Here is a 19,128-nt window from a genome sequence, read left to right as displayed (position 1 = left end):
TAAGATTGTTTAGGGAAAATAGGAAATGAAAATTAAAACTAGAATAGAAAACGACTCTGTTCCATGGACAGGGAAACTGAGGCTCGGCAGTGAAAGGACTTTGCCAAGGGGCCAAGCAGGGAGGCGGGGCGGGTCTGAGGCAGGTCTGGCGGCCTCCTGTGAAGGGGTTACATCCTGTGACAGGGTCACGATGTCCTGTGACCAGGTTATGACACCCTGTGATGGGGTGATGACATTCTATGATGGGGTGATGACCTCCTATGATGGGGTGATGACGTCCTATGATGAGACAGTGTGATGTCCTGTGATGGGGTGACATCCTGTGACAGGCTTATGATGTCCTGTGACGGGTTTATGATATCCTGTGATAGGTGACATCCTGGGGTGGGGTGATGACGTCCTGTGACGGGGTGATGTCCTGTGACGGGGTGACATCCCATGATGGAGTGATGTCCTGTGACAGGGTTATGACATCCTGTGACAGGGTGACCTCCTGTGATGGGGTGACGTCCTGTGATGGGTTATGACAGCCTGTGACAGACCACACCCCCGGCTCCTTTGGAAGCCCCCATGCTCTGGCAGGGTGGCGGGAAGGGCTGAGCAAGCCGCCTGGCAGCGTGGTCCCCCTGTGGCAGGTGGAATCACAAGCTCTCCATGGAGAGAGGAGAGCAGGGCCACCGTGAGCCTGGACACACGAGTCCCCAAGGCCTTTCTAGCCCCAAAGCACCACACGGCCCTCGGCTAAGGAAACTGCGGCCAGCGTGCACGACAGAAACCTGCTGGGCCACACCCTTTGGGTACCAGGCCACAAAGAGCAGCTCGTCTGCACTGACAATGTTTTCCTGGAGCCAAACTCATGCGGGGATCTATCACGAGTCCTCGTCCGGAGGTCGCCAGGTGACCAGTGCACGTGTGTGGTCACCCTAGAGGAGAAGGCGGGGCCGTGGCCAGAACCCAAAGGCAGAGACGGAACTCAGTGCCCCGCAGGAGAACCCTCTGGCTGCTGTTATCATTTAGTGAGCATCTTGCGGTCCCGCCGCCTGAGGATCCCAGGGTGAAAACAGTGCTGCCGACTGTTACAATCCCTGAGGGCTTCCTGGGGGCATGGACGAGCTGAGCTCCCACAAGAATCCTCCCATTCCACTGCCGGCTGCCCCAGGAGCGGGGTCTGTCATCACACCTGATGTACACATGAGGAAACTGACGCTCAGAGAGGTGAAGGCTCAAACGAGGTTGGACTGCTGAGGGCTGGGCTGACCCTACAGCCCCCAGCCCTCCTCCATCTGTATCAGAAAGATGCCCTCCTCCCTCTTCTCACTCGTGCACCTGCTGGGCACGGAGAAGGAAACCCTTACGGAGCTCACAGTCCCAACAAATCAATGAAAACTTCTGAACCACAGACAGACACCAACACAGAGGGGAAAAGAAAGTGCTTCGGCATCACAAAAAGGGAGCAGCTGACTCCCTCTCGGAGCTGGGCATGAGTTCAGAGAGGTGGATCTGAACCGGGTCTTGAGGGATGCATAGGAGCTCACGGGGCTGAGCCAAAGGAAAGGTATTTCAAGCAGAGTGAACAGCATGTACGAAGTGGTGGGGCAGCAGTGCAGGACCACAGCCAGGGGTGCTGGATACAAGGCCAGAATACAAGGAGGGCTGGTCGTCTGGCTGGGGAAGCTGGATTTTATCTCGGAGGCACTGAAGCACTGGAATAGAGATGAGGTTGCTGTTCTCACAGCTGCTGACCTGCCAGCCCACCGACCGCAGAGATGACCAGACATGAGGCACCAAAGACAGGCAGAAGGGAGCTCTCCCAGAGGGGGGCGCTGTAGAGCAGGGGATCCCGTGCCCCAGGCCAGTTGTCCCCTCCCTGCACTGGTATAGACATTCCACAGAGCTGGGTCGATCCCCACTCGGGTCCCAGACCCCAGAGACCGGCTACCACAGGTGGTTCCACACGGACTAGTCCCATGGTCATTCTGGACCTCTGCGGGCAGCAGGGGGCCAGTGTGACAATCAAGCCCAAGAGTTGCAGAGGACGCCTCGGTGGGGCTGGACCACGACTGCCAGCTGTCCTCTCTGCTCCCCACAAGTCCCTTATGCCAACGTGCCACCAGCCAGCTCATCCCCTTCGAGAAGAGCAGGGCCCACAGACCTCACCTCAAAGCCTCATCAGGAACCAATGCCAGTGGTACAGGGAGGGCACAGGTGCCAACGCAAGGGGTCTCCTGGCTGAAGTCCCTGAGGGCCTCCTGTGTCACGCCTGTGCTGTGCGGACAGGGGAGGAGGGCAGGCATGTGGTCCCTGCTGCAAGGACCCATTGAGGCCCCACACCTGCTCAACGTGGCCACGCTCTGAGCCGTCCGTCCAGCAAGTCGCAGCGCCCACCGGGGGCTCAGTGCCCTCCCCCGGCACAGGGGCGGTTCAGGGCTCAGGAATGGTGCAGGTACTAAGCACAGAGCCAAAATCTGAACATCCAGATATTCATAAATACACACTTTTTATGTTTTTGCAAAGATACGATATCACACACACGATTTCACTCTAGCCTTACAGTAAGAGCAGCTCAGAAGGCAGCTTTGCTCCGGGACGGAGTATGTCCACCTGGGCTCTGTGTCACATCGAAACGCTCAAAAGTGTCTGAATAAAGCGAGATAGTGTGACTGTGGACTCAAGAGAAGCCGCTTCCACACACGCATGCACGTTTATACGCACAGGAAAAAATACCCCGACAGAGGCGCCCCACACAGTCACAGCCGCTCTCTCAGGGCTGGACTCACAGGCTGCATTTCCACCTGACTCTTTAACAAAAGAGAAGAAAACAGTAATGCCAAGAGCAGGCTGAGGAGAAACGAACAGGCCCAAAGGCCAGCCCGAGAGGAGGGTGGGGAAGGCCCTCCCCTGGGGGGCTGGAGGAAGGGGGCCTTGTTTCAGGGTCCCACCTGCCAGCGCGGGTAGGGGCCTTCCCTCTCTGGTGCTCTGGGGGACCAGCCAGCAGGCTCGAGAGAGCTCAACGGCCCCTGCCAGGGCCAGGCTTGGTGCTGGGAGCTGGGAGACCCCGTGCACGCTGTGGCAGGACGGACTTCAGTTTAAGCAGTGTATCGGTCAGGCTGGGCTGATGCTGTAACAAACAGGCCCAATGACGGACAATGGCTGAGACCCAAGAGACATTTATTTCTTGTTCATGTCAAGTCAAAACCAGGTGTTCCTGAAACAGTGACCATGCAGTGACCACAACTGACCACTGACCTCACAAAGAGGCACAATGGCCTTTCTGTGCCTGCTGTCTTCAGAGTGAGCACCTCTAGAAAGCATTCTTACAGAATCTGATGAGACCTCTCAGTCTCACGACCAGTTTCAAGAAATCCACAGGACCGGGGACATAAAATCCACCCCTGGAGGCTCACAGTACAACCCAGAGTGTGGAAACTTCTACAGAACAAACCACTGTGGTTTCCCAATAAACAAATCATAAGGAAAAAAGGGCAGGGAGGGACCCATAGCCTAAAAGAAACCTAAGAGACATCACCCAAGGACAACATAGACATCTTATTTTAATCCTGATTTAGGCAAATAAACTAATATAAAAACAAGGCAGCCAGGGCCAGCCCCGTGGCGTAGCAGTTAAGTTCAGCATGCTCCCTTTTGGCAGCCCAGGTTCGGGGGTTTGGATCCTGGGTACAGACCTACACCACTTGTCAGCCATGCCACAGTGGCAACCCACGTATAAAAATAAAGGAAGGTTGGCAGAGATGTTAGCTCAGGGCTTATCTTCCTCAGCAAAAAAAAAAAAAAAAAAAAAGAGGCAGCCAGTAGAATGAGAACCGTAGCTGGATTTTTAATGATATTAGGTATTGGTATTATTTTTTAGGTGGGATGATATTGGGGTTATGGGGCTTTTTGTTCTTGTTGTTGTTTTAAAGCTTCAGTGCATGGTTGTACATCCCAGTTGTTAGTTTAATTCTCTATGTGAGCTGCCTGGTTCCACAACCAGGAAACGAAGCCAGGCCATGGCAGTAAGAGTGCTGAATCTTAACCACTAGACCACCAGGGCTGGCTTCAGGTTGTGGTTTTAGTTTTTAAATTACTTTTACCTTTATAGGTGAAATGGTACAATGCCTGGAATTTGCTTCAAAAGTAATCTGGGTGGCAGGGGTGGTCAGGGTTCAGGTAAATGAGATGAGTCAGGGGCTCCTCCTGGTGCGAGCCAGGCAAGTGGCCCACAGTGTTCATTAAACTCTTCTTCGCACTTCTGAATGTTTGAAATTTTCCACAATATAAACCAAAACAAAATAAAAGTAATAGTAAGTGGCCAACCCCTGTTCACAGCAGCAAATTCACAACAGCCAAAAGGCAGAAGCATCCGGAGTGTCCATCGACGGATGGATGGATAAACAAACGTGGTCCATGCAGACAATGGAATATTACTCAGCCTTAAAAAGGAGGGAAATTCTGACCCACGCTACAGCATGGATGAACCTTGAGGACATTATGCTGAGTGAGATAAGCCAGTCACAAAAGGACAGACACTGTAGGATTCTATTTACATGAGGTCCCTAGAGGAGTCAAGTTCATGGACACTGAAAGTAGGAGGGTGGCGCCAGGGCCTGGGGGAGGGGATGGGCAGTGAGTGTTCAGTGGGGCAGAGTTTCTGTTGGGGAAGACGGCACGGTCCTGGAGATGGATGGTGGGGATGGTCGTACACTATGGATGCATTTAACACTGCTGACCTGGACACTTCAAAACAGTTAAGATGGTAACGTTTATGTTCTGTGTATTCTGTCACACTAAAAAAAATTTTTTTTAATAACTGGGTATTTCTAATTGGTGGTGCTCCCTTCCAGATAGGGACTTGGGACCAGACGCCTTTGATCCTCAACACTGGCTCCCAAGGGCACCACGTGTGTCTGGTGAAGCCGAGTGATGGAGAAAGAGCTGAGGGCCTGGGGCTGGGGGGGGTGGAGGGGGGTGCATGCCGCTCCTGCTCCACTAGCTCTGCGCCCCAACTCCAACCACAGGGAGACCGGGATATGCGGCCCAGCTGTATGCTCAGGAAGATGGGGGATGGGCTGGTGGCCCAGAAGTCAGCCCTGCACGGTCACATGGGTCGAAGGACCAGAGAGGGAAGGTGGCTTTGTTTTAAGTTTCCTTGCAGCCCCAGGAAAATTCCTACTCAAGGCAGTTTTCAAAAGAGAGAGAGAAAGTGATGAATCTGCCCAAGTCAAGAGAGCGGGTGCCATGTGGCCCTGGGTCCCTGGGCCCCTGGGCGGATGGTGTGACGCCTCCCTTACCACAGAGGAGACGAGGGCTTGTGTCTCTCTGAGTCTCTGCATGGCCTTCTTATATGGACACCGTCATTGGATTAGGGCCCACCTCTTCCAGTCTGACCTCATCTTAACAAACCACATCTGCAGAAGCCCTACCTCCAGACATGGGCACATCTGAGGCTCTGGGGGCACAGGAACTTGGGGGGCACTGTCCACCCCACTACAAGCCCCCCTGATAGGCACTGTGCTACAGCCTCTCATGGGCCCCAGGGCGGGGTGTTCCTATCCATTTTCGGTGGGAGGTGGGGGGACCAAGGCCGAGTGGCAGAGCTGGGACTCCAGCACCTACACCATGTCCCTCCCCGTCCCCCATGAGCCCAGGGTGGGGCTGGGGCTCAAGGAGAGAGGATGCGGGAGCCAGAAAGCGACGGTGAGATGGGAGAGCCACACCTTCTCTTTCCTCCCGGACACTCTTGCGACTTCCCGGGTGCTTGGGTGGCATCGGAAGGCTCAGGAAGGGTCAGGGTCCCAAGCAGATTCAGCCTCTCTTCCCCGAGGGACTCAAGCCAGGGAGGGCTCTGCAATAAGCCCTCTAGAGGGTGAGCTCACCAGGGCCTTGGGGTGGCAGGGACGCAGTCTCCGTGGTGACAGCTGCAGAAGACTCAGGTCTGTCCCCAGGCCGGCCCTGCTGCTCCCCCAGGACAGCGCCGAGGGGCGAGTGCTCAGAGGCAGGCGAGTCAGGGCAAGGTGGCTGCACAGCCCTGCTCCAGGAAGGGTCCTCCCTCTGTGCCCGCCCAAACCCGGGCCCAGACCTCTCCTGGGCACAGTCCTTGCAAGGCCCCAGTCTGGACACTGAGGGACACGGGGCAGCACAGCAGGGCCCAGCCCTCTGGGAGCTCAGCCTCACGGGGGCAGATGACTCCAACAAACAAATTCAGCTCTCAGGGAAAAGGACACAAATATTTGTTACAAACCCAAATTTCAGAGTTCTCCAAAGAAGAGGTACAAATGGCCAACAGGCACACGAGAAGACGCTCCACATCATTAGCCTTCGCGGAAATGCGAACGAAATCCACAGGGAGATGCCACATCACACCCACTAGGATGGGGAGAATCAGAAAACAGACGATAACAAGCTTTGACGAGGATGTGGGGCAACGAAACCCACCCGCATGCTGACGGGACTGTAAAATGGGGCAGTGTTGCAGAAAACGGGGTGACTGTCTTCAAAAAGTCAAACCTAGAATTGCCATATGGCCCAGCAATTCCAATCCTAGGTGTATACCCAAGACAACTGAACACAGACATCCACACAAAAACGTCTACACAAATGTTCACAGCAGCGTTATTCACAATACACAGAAGTGGAAACAACCCGAACGTCCATCAATGGATGAACGGATAAACAAAATGCGGTCTGTCCACACACTGAAGTATTACTCGACCATGAAAAGGAACAAAGCACTGATACAGGCTACAAGGTGGGTGAAGCTTGCAAACACGATGCTGAGTGAAAGAAGCCAGACACAAAAGGCCACACGTTGTATAATTCCACTTGTATGAAATGTCCAGAAGAGGCGAATCCACAGACAGAATACAGACTTGTGGTTGCGGGGCTGGAGCAGGGTGACGAGTAGTGACTGCTAACGGGTACAGGTTTCTTTTTGGGAGAAGAAAATGTTCTGGAAGTAGATAGTGGTGATGGTTGCACAACCCTGTGCATACACTAGAATCCACAGAATTGAAGAGTTTGCAAGGGTGATTTCTATGGTACATGAAGGCATCTCAGTAAAAAGAAAGTGGCTGAGGCTTCTGCCTTGCTCACAGGCATGAGCACATCAATCATCCTGCTCCCTGCTGAGGTCTGGACAGGGTGCGTTTCCCAGCGTCCCGTTAGGGACTGTCCCTGCCCCACTCCTCGTCCTAGGGGGTATCCGTCCTCGGATCACCCCCCTCACAGCTGAGGTGGGCCCACGACCCAGCCTGGCCAATCAGAAACTTCCATCCCTCATGGGCAGTGAGTGGGCAGGTGACTCCAGCAGAGCCAATCAGGGCCTCTCCAGACCATTACTCGGGGGACGGAGAACTCCAAGGGTTATGAGATGCAGACCCACTGGTTCCTCCCACTCACACAGAGAACCTGCTGGAGGAGGAAATAAACACAGAGGAAAGCAGAACCAAGAGAGGGAGAGAACGACCTTATCTGAATCCCTGAACCCAGCTGTGCCTGAAGGCAACCCAGGGAACGAGAGCCAACACAGTCCCTTTTTGCTTGAGCTAATCTGAGTCCTGATTAACACAGCCAAGTCACATTTTACACAGACATAGGTTTGGATATAACTTCGAGTGGTCAAATTAGTCTTCAAAATCCCCTGAAGTATAGATATACATTTAGGGGCTCTGTTATGCAAAATACATAGATCTTTGAACAATGTGCAGTACTTTCAGCAAGTAAGTTCAGCTTACGCAGTAAGGTGTTCCCACTTCCCATCTTGTTCCTTTCACCCCTGCCTCTGTTTCTCCCTCCTGCCTCCAAGCTGGGAGGGTCGGATCTATAACTTTAATGCTCAGATGGTGTGACTTCTCTGGGCGTTAGTCAGGCTGGCAGAGGGAGAGCTGGGGGGGCTGACCCACTGCCTGGCAGAGCCCACTAATGGGTCTTTGGAGGCGAAGGGGGGCTCAGGGGGGAGCCTGCGGGCAGCAGGGGAGGGGCGGGCGGGCTGACAACAGGCAAGCCTGGAAGTTGGAGGAGCAGCTGGAGCATTTTGAGAAGAGTGACATCTGCAGGCAGTGGCAGGTTCTTTCGGTGACCGAGATAAACCCCCTTCCATCTCAGCAAACCATCTGTAAAGTGCACCTCACACAAGATACACACACACATCGTGTGTAGGTAGTTTTCATGGAACACTGTCATGGTCAGCAAAAGGACAGGAAAGCTGAAGCGGTGCCCCACAAGCTTGGGGGCACCACCCATGAGCACCCAGGAACCTGAGCACCGGAGATACTGTAAGAGGGTGGTAAGGTGCTGGAGGCGACTCGGGCTATCGGGGTGAGCAGGGAGCTCTGATCCAAGCTCTGGAGGGCCCGCCCGATTCCGAGGCTGGGGCGCGACTTGCAGAGGAGGCGGGGTGAAGAAGCAAGGGGAGAGGCGTTCACGCACCGGAGCAGCCCGGCTGCGCGGCAGCTGCAGAGCAAGCGTAGTGGGCTGAACGGTGAGCCCCAGCTTCCCATCCACCCGGAACCACGGAGTGTGACCTTATTTGGAATAGGGTCTTTGCAGATGTAACCAAGTTAAAATGAGGTCATACTGTCATACTGGATTAGGGTGGGCCCTAAATCCTCATAACAAGAGGTGGCACCCAGAGAAAGAGAGGGGAGAGGCCGTGTGAGGACAGAGACTGGGGTGATGCAGCCACAAGCCAGGGACGCCCGGGGCCCCAGGAGCTGGAAGAGGCAGGAAGGACCCTCCCCTGGAGCCTCTGGAGAGAGCACAGCTCTGAGACCAGGATTTCGGACTGCTGGCTCCAGGACTGTGAGAGAATAATGTCTGCTGTTTTAGGCCCCGCACGTTGTGGCAGGTCGTGATGGCAGCCCCAGGACACTCACACAGGGAGCATCAGGAGTGTTCCCAAAAAGCAGCAACAGTCCAGTGCGTGCTCCTTTCTTCCTTCAAGCACTCCCCACTGAACATGCACCAGTCAGCTTTGCTGCGTACCAATCCCCCCAAAAAAGTAGGTGGCTTCAAATAATTATGTACTCTTCCTCATGCATCTGGGCCTTGCCTAGGGTCTCTCCTCCCGAGGACGGGGGGCTCCCCAGGGCACGCCATCATGGCTTTGGCAGAAGAACAAGAGGGGCGAGCAGAAACACACAAAGCCCCCAGGGCCTCAGCCTGGGCCTGGCGTGCCCATGCCGCTGACCAAACGAAGCATGTGGCCGAGCCTCCAGTGGGAGGACGGCAAAGTCACGTGGCAAAAAGGGTGGGGCCGGGGAATCAGAAACAAACACATCTACCACAAGCAGCTACCGGGTTCCAGCTGGACTGAAACGAACTTAAATGAAATTAAACTTCTCAGATCTGACCGGTGTGGACACGGCTGTCCCAGGCGCTGAGTGTGCAGTTTGACTCAAGTGGGGAAACTGAGGCTCGGTGACCGCCAAGGAGTCAAGGGCAGGGAGTTCTCCACGCCCCTCCCCCTGCCTGCTCTGACACGTCCTGGGAAAGACAACCAGGTGTCCTGTCTTTCGTTGCAAAACGTTACCCTTCACAATGACCCCACCGGACACACTATCTTCAACCCATTTCACGGAGAGGACAAGGAAGGCCGAGGCCACACCTGAGGCCACAGAGCTACAAACAGCAGAACCACTTGCCATTTCTCTCGAAGATGGAGAAGAAACGGCTCCAGCTGTAACAGGAGGGTTAGGGGTCAGATTTAGAGGAACGATTCCCACATTCACCAGATCTGGAGACAGAGCACCAAGACCACTTTGGGGTCCCTTTCTCCAGGTCCTTGCAAAAGGCAACATCTTCTCTTGGAAGGAGGCGAGCTGAGTGGAGGATGGTTAAACGACCCCGCAGCCCCCAGGCCTGCTCTGGGCCCCAGGGCCCCTGGCCCAGGGCTCTCCTGGACTTGGCCGGCACGGGCTGGCTTCCTGTCACCCACGTCACCCAAGGTGCCTTTCTGAGCGCCAGGTGGGAAAGCTGCCTGTGGGTGAGTCAGAGGCTCCGTGCATTCTGTCTGACAAGTGGCACGGAGCGAAGCAGGCGACGATCCTAATTGCATCTGACAGCCCGCATCCCCTGACCCCATGTGCGAGGGCGAGACACCTCGGGGCAAGGAAGTGGTGGAGGTGTGGGCAGGAGCTGGCGCCCCAAGCCCCCAACACCTGCCAGCCCCCAGGAAGCACCGAAGGAGACGCCAGACACAGGCCCAAGGTCAACAGTTCCTGGGGTCTTGGGATGGAACCCAAGGTTCGTGGGCACACGTGGCCCCCGAGGCAGAAGCCTTCACCCCCGACTCCCCACCCCCACTGAGCCCTCAGCCGGCCCTGAACCTGGTCATTCCCAGGATCTAGCACCCAACTCCCCACTTTCTCCTTCTCCGTTTCTTTTCCTGTTGGGAGGCCAGAGCCGGAGCAGATGGCTGTCGCCCACCAGAAGGCCTCTCCTGGCATGTGGCCGGCCCTCCCCCGGAGGCAGGAAGCCGCACGTACCCTGCACAGACAGCCCAACTCTGCAGGGCCTGGAAGCGTGGCTGCAGAGGAGGCCGCCTGGTGGGGGCGGGGAGGGGATGGGCATGCCCGTTCTAGAGAGGGGCCACGGGGGGACACACCCCACCCTCAGCCAGAACGGAGAGTGTGTGGGTTTCCCATGGAGCTGTAGCAAATCACTACACACTTAGCAGCTTAAGACAACACACATTTATTATCTTACAGCTCTGGGTGACAGGTCAGACGTGGCCTCGTGGGGCTGAAATAGAGGTGTCAGTGGGGCTGGCTCCTTCTGGGACCTCCAGGGGACCATCTGTTTCCCCACCTTTTCCAAATTCTAGAGGCGCCGCAGTCCTTGGCTCATGGCCCCGCATCACTCCCACTTCTGATTCCACCATCACAGCTCCTCCTCCGACTCTGACACGCCCATCTTCCTCTCACAAGGACCCTTGTGACTGCAGTGCCCCCCAAGAATCCGGCAAAATCCCCTCGTCTCAAGGTCCTTCACTTAATCCATATGCAAATTCCCCTTGGCCGTGGAAGATCGCCTATGCACAGGTTCCAGATATTGGGATGTGGACGTCCTTGGGGGCCACTGTCAGCCTACTGCAGGGAGAAACCCCTCAATGACACAGCAGTCAGTCAAGGCCACCCACCACCTCCTCCTGCAGCCCTCCCTCCCAGCCAAGGAAACTGGCGCAGCCTCTCTCCCGGGCAGTGTGGCAGCATCTACCACAAACCTTAAAGGCACACATCTCTTAGCCAACAATGCCTGCTCTCAGGGACTAGGGTGCAGACATACCCCAGCGGGCAAAGGTGGGTGGACAAGGACGGTCTGCACAGCCCTGTTTCTAAGACCAAGAGATGGGGCACGCCGGAAACATTCACGAATAGAGCAAGCGCTGGACCAACATGGTGCATCCCCATCATGGAATCTACACAGCCACCAGGACCACACAGGTCTGCCTATCCCGACACGGGAAGATGCCCTTGATGTAAGTGAGGAGAAAAGAAAAACAGACTACGAATGATGTGGACAGCACAGCCCGTTGCTGGAACAGGAGATCAGGAAGGTGCGACGCATGTCAACACATGCGTTGAAAAAACTGTAATTCCCTCTAAGGAGATGAACAGGTCCTCGTGGGACATGGCTACTTTGTAACAATCGGTTTTACTGTTTTAATATTTTTACAAGGATATGTTATTTTAATAAGGAATAATATTTTTTAAAAAAACAAAAATATGACTCCCTCCCCCGGGTTCAGACCCTGAAAGGTTCTGCCTCCTTTAAGATGGAAAGACGCCCCAATCAGGGAGCCCGGGCAATTTCCTGGCCACCAGCTCTCCCTCCGCCTGGACCCAGTGGGGCCCAGCCGCTGTCTCCCGCACCAGCCGCTCCGGGAACGGGGGTGGAGACCCATGACTCACAGGAGCAACAGCGCGCAGGAGAGCTGAAGGCAAACAGTCAGGCCCCCCGAGGTCCAGCTGCAGAGAAACCAGCCCGGGCCAGGCATACAGCAGACACTCAAAAAGCAGATGGGGATTTGGAAGTCCCACCACCCCCCCAGAGGCCTCACCTGAGGTTTTGTTCACCAAATCCTTCCCTCCCAGGGGCAATGATGTATTTTGAGAGCATTTCACGGAAGCCAGCCAGCACCCTCATATTCGTGACTGGGAGCCCCAGAATGTGGCCTAGGTCTGAAGGGGCCGAGAGAGGGTGCAGGGCACAGGTAGCACCTCAGATGTGAGGTTTAATCCTGAGTGGGCACTGCCTGGCTCTGGGACCCGGGCACTGCCCTCTTAGCTGGCTCTCGGCCACACTGCCGAGGGGGCCCACTTTCCCACCATGCTATCTGGGACGACTCCCATCCTTCAGAAGGGCCGGACTGCCTAGCACGAGGATTCTGAATGCAGCAATCAATTAGTCATGTCTGCCGTGGGTGCAGGAGGGAGGAACAGCTGCCAGTGTGCCAAGAATTTGTCATCTCCCATCTAAATGCCTGGTCAAGGTCCCTGCCAGCTCCACCTGATGCAATTCTGCTCACTCAGCAATGTATCACGAGACATGGATGCCAGCTGATGGCCGGCAGGTGGGCAGTCGCCATAGCCCTTCAATGGCCATGATGACCTGGCCAGCCTCAACGCACAGGAGCTGGTGTCCTTATCCCCAGCCACCTCCACGAAGGCTCCCACCCCCACCTGGACAGAGAGATGCTATCTATGTCCCAGGGCTTCCCAGCCCAGCCCCACTGCCTGCCCACAGCCCAGGGGCATCCAGGGCCACTCCCACGGGGAACAAGAGGTCCTCAAACAGCACAGCCACCCCGCCTGCACCTCCTCCTCACTCACCCCCGGCACAGCGGTCATTCCCAGAAGCACAGTTGGCTCCAAGCTCCAGGCTGCAGGTCTGGCGACAGAGGGACGCCAGACAAGCAGTGGGGGGCGGGGACGAGGAGCATTTGCAGCCTCGTCCTTCCCAGGGCGTTCTGGCCATCCATCCCCCTCCCAGCCCTTCCCTCCACCTGGCCACAGTCAACCGAAAGAGCAAGTTCAGGAGCAAGCCTGGCCCCCTGCAGGGATTGCTGGGGTGTGTGTGTGTGTGTGTGTGTGTGTGTGTGTGTGTGTTGCACGCAGTGAGCTCTCATCCTCGTCTCCCCGAGCACCCTTACACCCGAGCGCTGTGCTGAGCACTGCACACACACCATCTCATGTAACCCCACAACGCAGAACCCCAGGAGGAAATGACCTCCGCCACCCCCTGCAGAGTTGGTGACCCACCCGGGGCCACACAGCGAGCCACCGCGTCAGGACTCGGACCACATGTGTGGGATGTCAGGGCCCAGGCGCCACGATACCCGACTAACCCTGCAGGAGCACACAACTCTCTCTCCCGTGAACTTTGCCAGGAGACGCGGCCTTGCTGGACCAGGAGGGCCCACCTCACCCCGCTGGGAATCTGTGGGCACCAAGGAGCAAGAGGGGGCCAGCAGTCCCCTCAGAAAGGACTGGTAACGTGGCTGCACCACCCCCGCTCCTTGTGAGCTTGGCCCAGTGGCCCCACGCCCCGAGGACACCACAGTCACGCCTTCCGGTCCCCAGCACGGAGGGAAGCGGCCACTGCCCCTGACAATGAGTGAAAGCAGGGCCTCTGCAGTTATTCATTCATTCATTCATTCAAAACACAGCTGCTGCTCAGACACCGCGCCACTGAGCCAGGCGCCCGCCCTGCCGGGGATGCAACAGCGTTGGAGTCGGACACACCCCCTGGCCTGGCGGAGTCTCTGTCCCAACAGAATGTGAGTCAATACACGATGACACAGCCCTGTTCCTCTCAGCTCATCTTACGACTCTGCAAAACCCCTAGCCGTCTCTTCACAGTAAGGTTCGCTGGAGATAAATCACAGAGGAGGCAGAGAGGGGGGCCCAGCAGAACGACCACCATTAGAGTCCCAGCAACTCTGGTAACTCTCTCAGGGGCTGCGGGATGGCAGGAGTCACGGATTTCACACCAGATGTTTCACACCAGCCAGAACTCTCCATGCCCTCACCCTCGGCAGACATAGTCAGTCAATCACAGTGCCCTCCCCATGGCACGGGGTGCTCAAGCCTGACCATCAACCCAGGGTGCTGCTGAAGTGTCCCAGGGGCCACCACAGGGACCAGGGATGGAGAGGGGCTAAGGGGCCACAATCTGCCTCGCCCCACTCCAGCTCGACCAGCACTTCCCTGCCTTTATCTGGTTTATACCTTGGGGAGCCATGAGAGTCTGCATGACAAAGGGTTCTGCTGGTGAAATCAAAGTGTGACAACATCTGGGCTAGGTGTCCTCTGTGCCTCTTTCATCTTCAGCAGGTGACAGGTTTATATTTTGATTCCCAACCAGACTGCAGGCTGGTCCTCTGGGGAGCAGCAGAGTTTCACCTCCCAGGCCAGCTGCGCCTGCTAGAAGCACTGTGATCAACTAGTTATGTCTGCCACAGGTGAGGGTCAGGGTGACATGGAGGCAGTAGGTGCGCAGGGTGATAGGTTTGCTGCCCAGGTAAACGATGCTTCATAACAGTGTCCCAAGTGTATGAAGGCAGGAGAGGTCTATACCTGTGGTCCACCCAAACACAAGCTGCTTAAAGAGAGAGCCGCCAAGTTCCCCTCTTTGCTGGGACTCACTACGTTGGGTGACAGGGCAAGGTGGAGTCATCACAGCCCTTCCCTATTGGGAGTTCACAATGGGGTGCAGAGGACCCCACTGGAAGTCACAGGTGAAGAAGGCAGCACTTTCTGCTCTGACCTTGTCTCGCCCAGATCCACCTGCACACCTTCCTCTCACTCTTGTCTCCCACTGAAGACCCTGTTGGGGCCCTCTCCACCTTCTGCCTGCATCTCAGGCACATCTGTGTGCTTCTCCCCTCCCCCGTGGGCCTCCTGTGAGACGGAAGAGCCGGTGGGTCTCAGGCCGGCAGCACCAGCATCCTGGGTGCTCCTCAGGGGTGCAGGTTCTCAGGCCCCACCCAGACCTGCTGAATCAGAAGCTGGGCAGGGAGGGGCCCAGCCATCTGCATTTTACACACCTCCAGGGTGCTGAGGGCACCTGAGAATCACCTGGAGAGCTTTGAGGGCTCCGAAGCCAAGTGGCATCCCAGAAAGGAACTCGGCACCTCTGGGACGGGCCGGCAGGTGTGTCCTAGCACCCCCAGGTGATTCCAGCACACGTGGGAGAGGGTGCTGAGAACCAGGCTGCAGACCCCGCCCGAGGAGCAACCCCAGCCCCCCTCCTTGCTGTGCGGCCAGTCCCCCAACCTGAGAGCTGTGGGTCACGGTCTCGGAAATGGAAATAAGAGGACCAGAACTCAAGCTCCGTGCGGGTCCCGCTTTCCAGCACAGCATGCATCCCCCGTCCTCGTGGCAGCCGTCCCCACGGAGCTGCTCTCCGGGGAAGGTCCTGGGCGCTCTGATGAGGACACACCGCTGACTGGGCCCAGGAACCCGCGCCCGGCGGGACCCGAGGGCGGAGCGACGCGGCCCATAGCTCCTGCGCCACCTGGCCGTCTCTTGGCTGTGACAGTGACCGGCGTCCGCCCTGGGCCAGCCGCTCCGCAGTCCCACGTGGCCGCCGCGGCCGCTTTCATGCTCCAACGGAGGCTGGGCCTTGGGGCGTCTGGGCGCTGACCCAGCCGTTCATCTGCTGGCTTCACTCTGTTCCCTCCTCCGTTTTTGAATTAAGCCCATTGAGAAAATACAGGAAGCGCAGCTCGGCCCGCAGCCTGGAATGGAGGCTCATCCTCACCCCCATCACAGTGACCAGGGGCACAGTGGCCTCCCACTTCCGAGGGGTGGCTCCGGGCACCAAGAGGTCTACAGGGCTCCAGGTCACACCCGTGGATGTGAAGACACACCCACCTTCCCTGGGAGGCCACAGAGCTGAAGGGGAGGGGCCAACACAGCTCAAGGGAGGGCTGGGAGGGTGACAATGGCACACACCAGCCCATGCGGGCCGTGATCGCTGCATGCCACTCCAACCCATCCTTGGATGGAGAACCCGGCCCAGGGAGGGTAAGTACCTTCCCCGGGCTGCTCAGCACTGATGGGCCCGGGCTGGACGCGGGTCTGCAGTCTCCAAGAGCCAGCACCCAACGCACGGAGCTGTTGTCACTTAAGTTCTCAGCCTTTGCGGCAGACAGCGCCATTACTCCTGTTTCACAGCTGACGGAACGAGGCTCAGAGAGAACGAGAGCCTGAGCCAGGTGGCCCTCCTTCAACCTGTGGCAGGGACCTGCTGTGTTCCTGCTGTCCACAGCCTCCCACAGCCTGCTGGACCAGACCCAGGCTCACACGCTTACCACTACAGACCCTGGACTCCCTCCTTCCAGCTCTGAAGGCCCCACCCCTGCACCAACACCAAAGACACCTCGAAATCCAACATGGCGCCCACCAATGGTCAACTCTGGACCCGTTGCTTAGGGTCTGGGCCAGAGGGCCTGCTGGACCCTGAACTCAGAAAGTCCTGCATCCCACTCACAACAGCTACTGGCCCAAAACACCAAGTCTTGCTAGAGCCCCTTGCTTGGCGCCTACAGCCCATGTGTCCAGTTGGCACCATCTCCCAGGGCCCATGGACAATCTGGGCCGCAGGGTGGGGTGGTCTGGACAGTTTCCACCCTCCTCCCACATCTCCGCAGCGCTGGGCGCTCCGTGTCCACCTGGGAGCCTGGCCGTGGTGGCAACACACCTTTCTTTTATCCCGCGCTGTCCTACACACCTCACCAGCAGCACCGCCCACTTCTTTATGCATCAATATTTTACGATAAACACCAGCAGGTAAAGCAGATACAGAGATGCTGCTCTGTTTGAGGGGAGCCCTCCTCAGACCAAGCATTTCCTTGTCTCACCTCTGAGAACCTCCGAGGGTCCCCAGGGTTCCACAGGCCATAGTTCCAGAAGAACCAGGGTGGGCCTCAAACTGCGCAGCGCCGTTGACCACGCCGGCCGCCGCCCCGAGCCCCCGGCCCTCCTACCTGGAGGCCGCGATCTCCGCCTTCTGCTTGGCGATGGTGGCCGCGCGCTCTGCCGCCTCCACGGCGCGGTCCACCTTCTCGCGGATCTTGCTGGCGCGCAGCGGGATCAGGTTCTTGCGCTTGCCGCTCACGAGCACGTTCTGCTTGTACTTGCCCTCCTCCTTGGTGCCGTCGGGGAAGGTCATGCAGCCGTAGCCGTGCCGCCGGTTGCCCGCCCACTCGCCCTCGTAGCGCAGCCCGTCCGAGCGCTGGCTCACGCCGAAGCCCGAGCGCTTGTCGTTCTTCCACTCGCCCACGTAGGTCTCGGTGGTGGTGGCGTCGATGTCGTCCTCGATGACCGACAGCTCGGCCTCGCCCTCGCCCAGGCTGATGGTGGAGTGGATGTCGCTGGCCGTGGAGCTGACCGTGCTCATGCCCGCCTCGCTGCGGAAGGAGCTCTGCTTGCTGCGCTGGCTGGCCAGGCTGCTCTTGGACTCCGACTTGCGCAGCTTCAGCCCGCTCAGCAGCGAGCGCCGGAACAGCCCCTTCTTCTTGCTCTTGAGGATCTCGGAGTCGCTGTGCGCCACCAGCACGAAGCCCCCCCGGGACACGGCCGGGCTGCCCGCCACCGCCGGGGACGCGTCGGGGTGCAGCGCAGCGCCGTTGGTGTGCTCACTGCGCAGAGAGTTGATGGACGTCCTCAGGGGCGAGCGGATGACCGCCGCCATGCCGTAGGGGACACTCTGCCGCACGCCGTAGCCTTGGCGCATGCCGCCGACCCACTGGCCCTGGTAGGTCCCTGCGGAGACAAAGGAGAGCGGTGAGCGCGGGGGGCGGGGCGCGCACACAGTGCACGGAGCCCCCACGGTTCCCCGTCTTGGGGCAACTCGGTGAGGTTTACATCGAGGCAGACAGGCCGTGGTGCGTTTTTAGTCTACATCACTGATGGTCACGTTAAAGACACCTCAGTCCTGCCTCCCACGGTTGAATTTCGTCCTCTCTCAGAAGTTGGGGAGCGGAAAGGAAGGCATGAGGCTCTGATGCAGAGGCAGGAGCACAGAGTGGAGAGTTAACTGGAGAGCTCCCCCTGCGTATGCAGAAGGCCTAACCCGGAGAAGACCGGAAGGGATTTAGTGAAGAAGCACATCCTGGGTGAGTGGCCCCAAATGAGGGTCGTGGGGCCCACGAGTGGCAGCTACAGGGACACAGATCTGGGCTATAAACTGGGTACTGAAGAGGGTGCCTTGATAGGTAATAAGTTCCCCATTGCTGGAGGTATCCAAGAAGAGTTTGGAAGACCACTCAGTGAAGACACCGTAAGTGCATGTGGACCTTGAGGTATTGAAATCGGCAGACCTGACATCCCCAAAAGAATCAAAACCAGGGACTTAATCAGCTATTTACGCACCTCTGTTCATAGCAGCCAACTGTTATTCACAATCGCCAACAGGTGGAAACAACCCAAATGTCCATCGGCGGATAAACAGATAAACCAAATGTGGTCCATCCACACAATGGAATATTATTCAGCCTTAAAAAGGAAGGAAATTTTGGCCCATGCTACAACTTGGATCAACCTTGAGAACATTATGCTCAGTGAAATAAGCCAGAAACAAAAAGACAAATACTGTTTGATTCCACTTATATGAGGCACAGAGAGTGGTCAAATTCATAGAGACAGAAAGTGGAAGGGTGGGTACCAGGGACTGGGGGAGGGGATGGGGAATTATTGCTTAAGGGGTACAGAGTTTCTCTTTGGGGTGATGGAAAAGTCTTGAAAACAGAGGTGATGGTTGCAAAACATTGTGAATGTTAATAACGGCGCTGAACTATGCACTTAAAAATGGTTAAAATGGCAAATTTATGTTACATATCTTACCACAAGAAAAAGAAAAAGAAAAAAACCAGCAGAACTGGGCTCATATTCTTGCTCTACTTATTGGCTGTGTGACTTTAGGCAAATGTCTGGACCTCTCTGACCCTCAGTTTCCTTATCTGTAGAACAGGTCTAAATTCCTCATGCCACAGGTAGTTGCGTGAAGTAAATGACCCTCAGCATGGTGCAGTGAGGGGTCTCCCCACTCTCCTCCTCCTCCCACCCCTGCCCTGACCAAGAGCTTTTCCTGCCTCAGGCCGCTGCTGCCCATGTTGGGCACGGGGCA

General features: G+C 56.9%; 1 protein-coding gene across 1 annotated transcript in view; it reads right to left on the bottom strand.

Moving 5' to 3' along the window:
• Positions 1-19,128, bottom strand: part of JPH3 (junctophilin 3) — a 99,948-nt gene that overhangs the window by 46,182 nt on the left and 34,638 nt on the right. Inside the window, exon 2 of the mRNA XM_070612460.1 lies at positions 16,988-17,765. Within this exon, the coding sequence (XP_070468561.1) occupies positions 16,988-17,765 (778 nt within the window). The remainder of the gene's footprint in view (positions 1-16,987; positions 17,766-19,128) is intronic.

Source organism: Equus przewalskii, chromosome 3, assembly GCF_037783145.1.
Source record: "Equus przewalskii isolate Varuska chromosome 3, EquPr2, whole genome shotgun sequence".
Taxonomy (NCBI): Eukaryota; Metazoa; Chordata; class Mammalia; order Perissodactyla; family Equidae; genus Equus; species Equus przewalskii.
The sequence above is the reverse complement of the archived record's forward strand: the minus strand, read 5'-3'. Positions and strand labels throughout refer to the sequence as shown.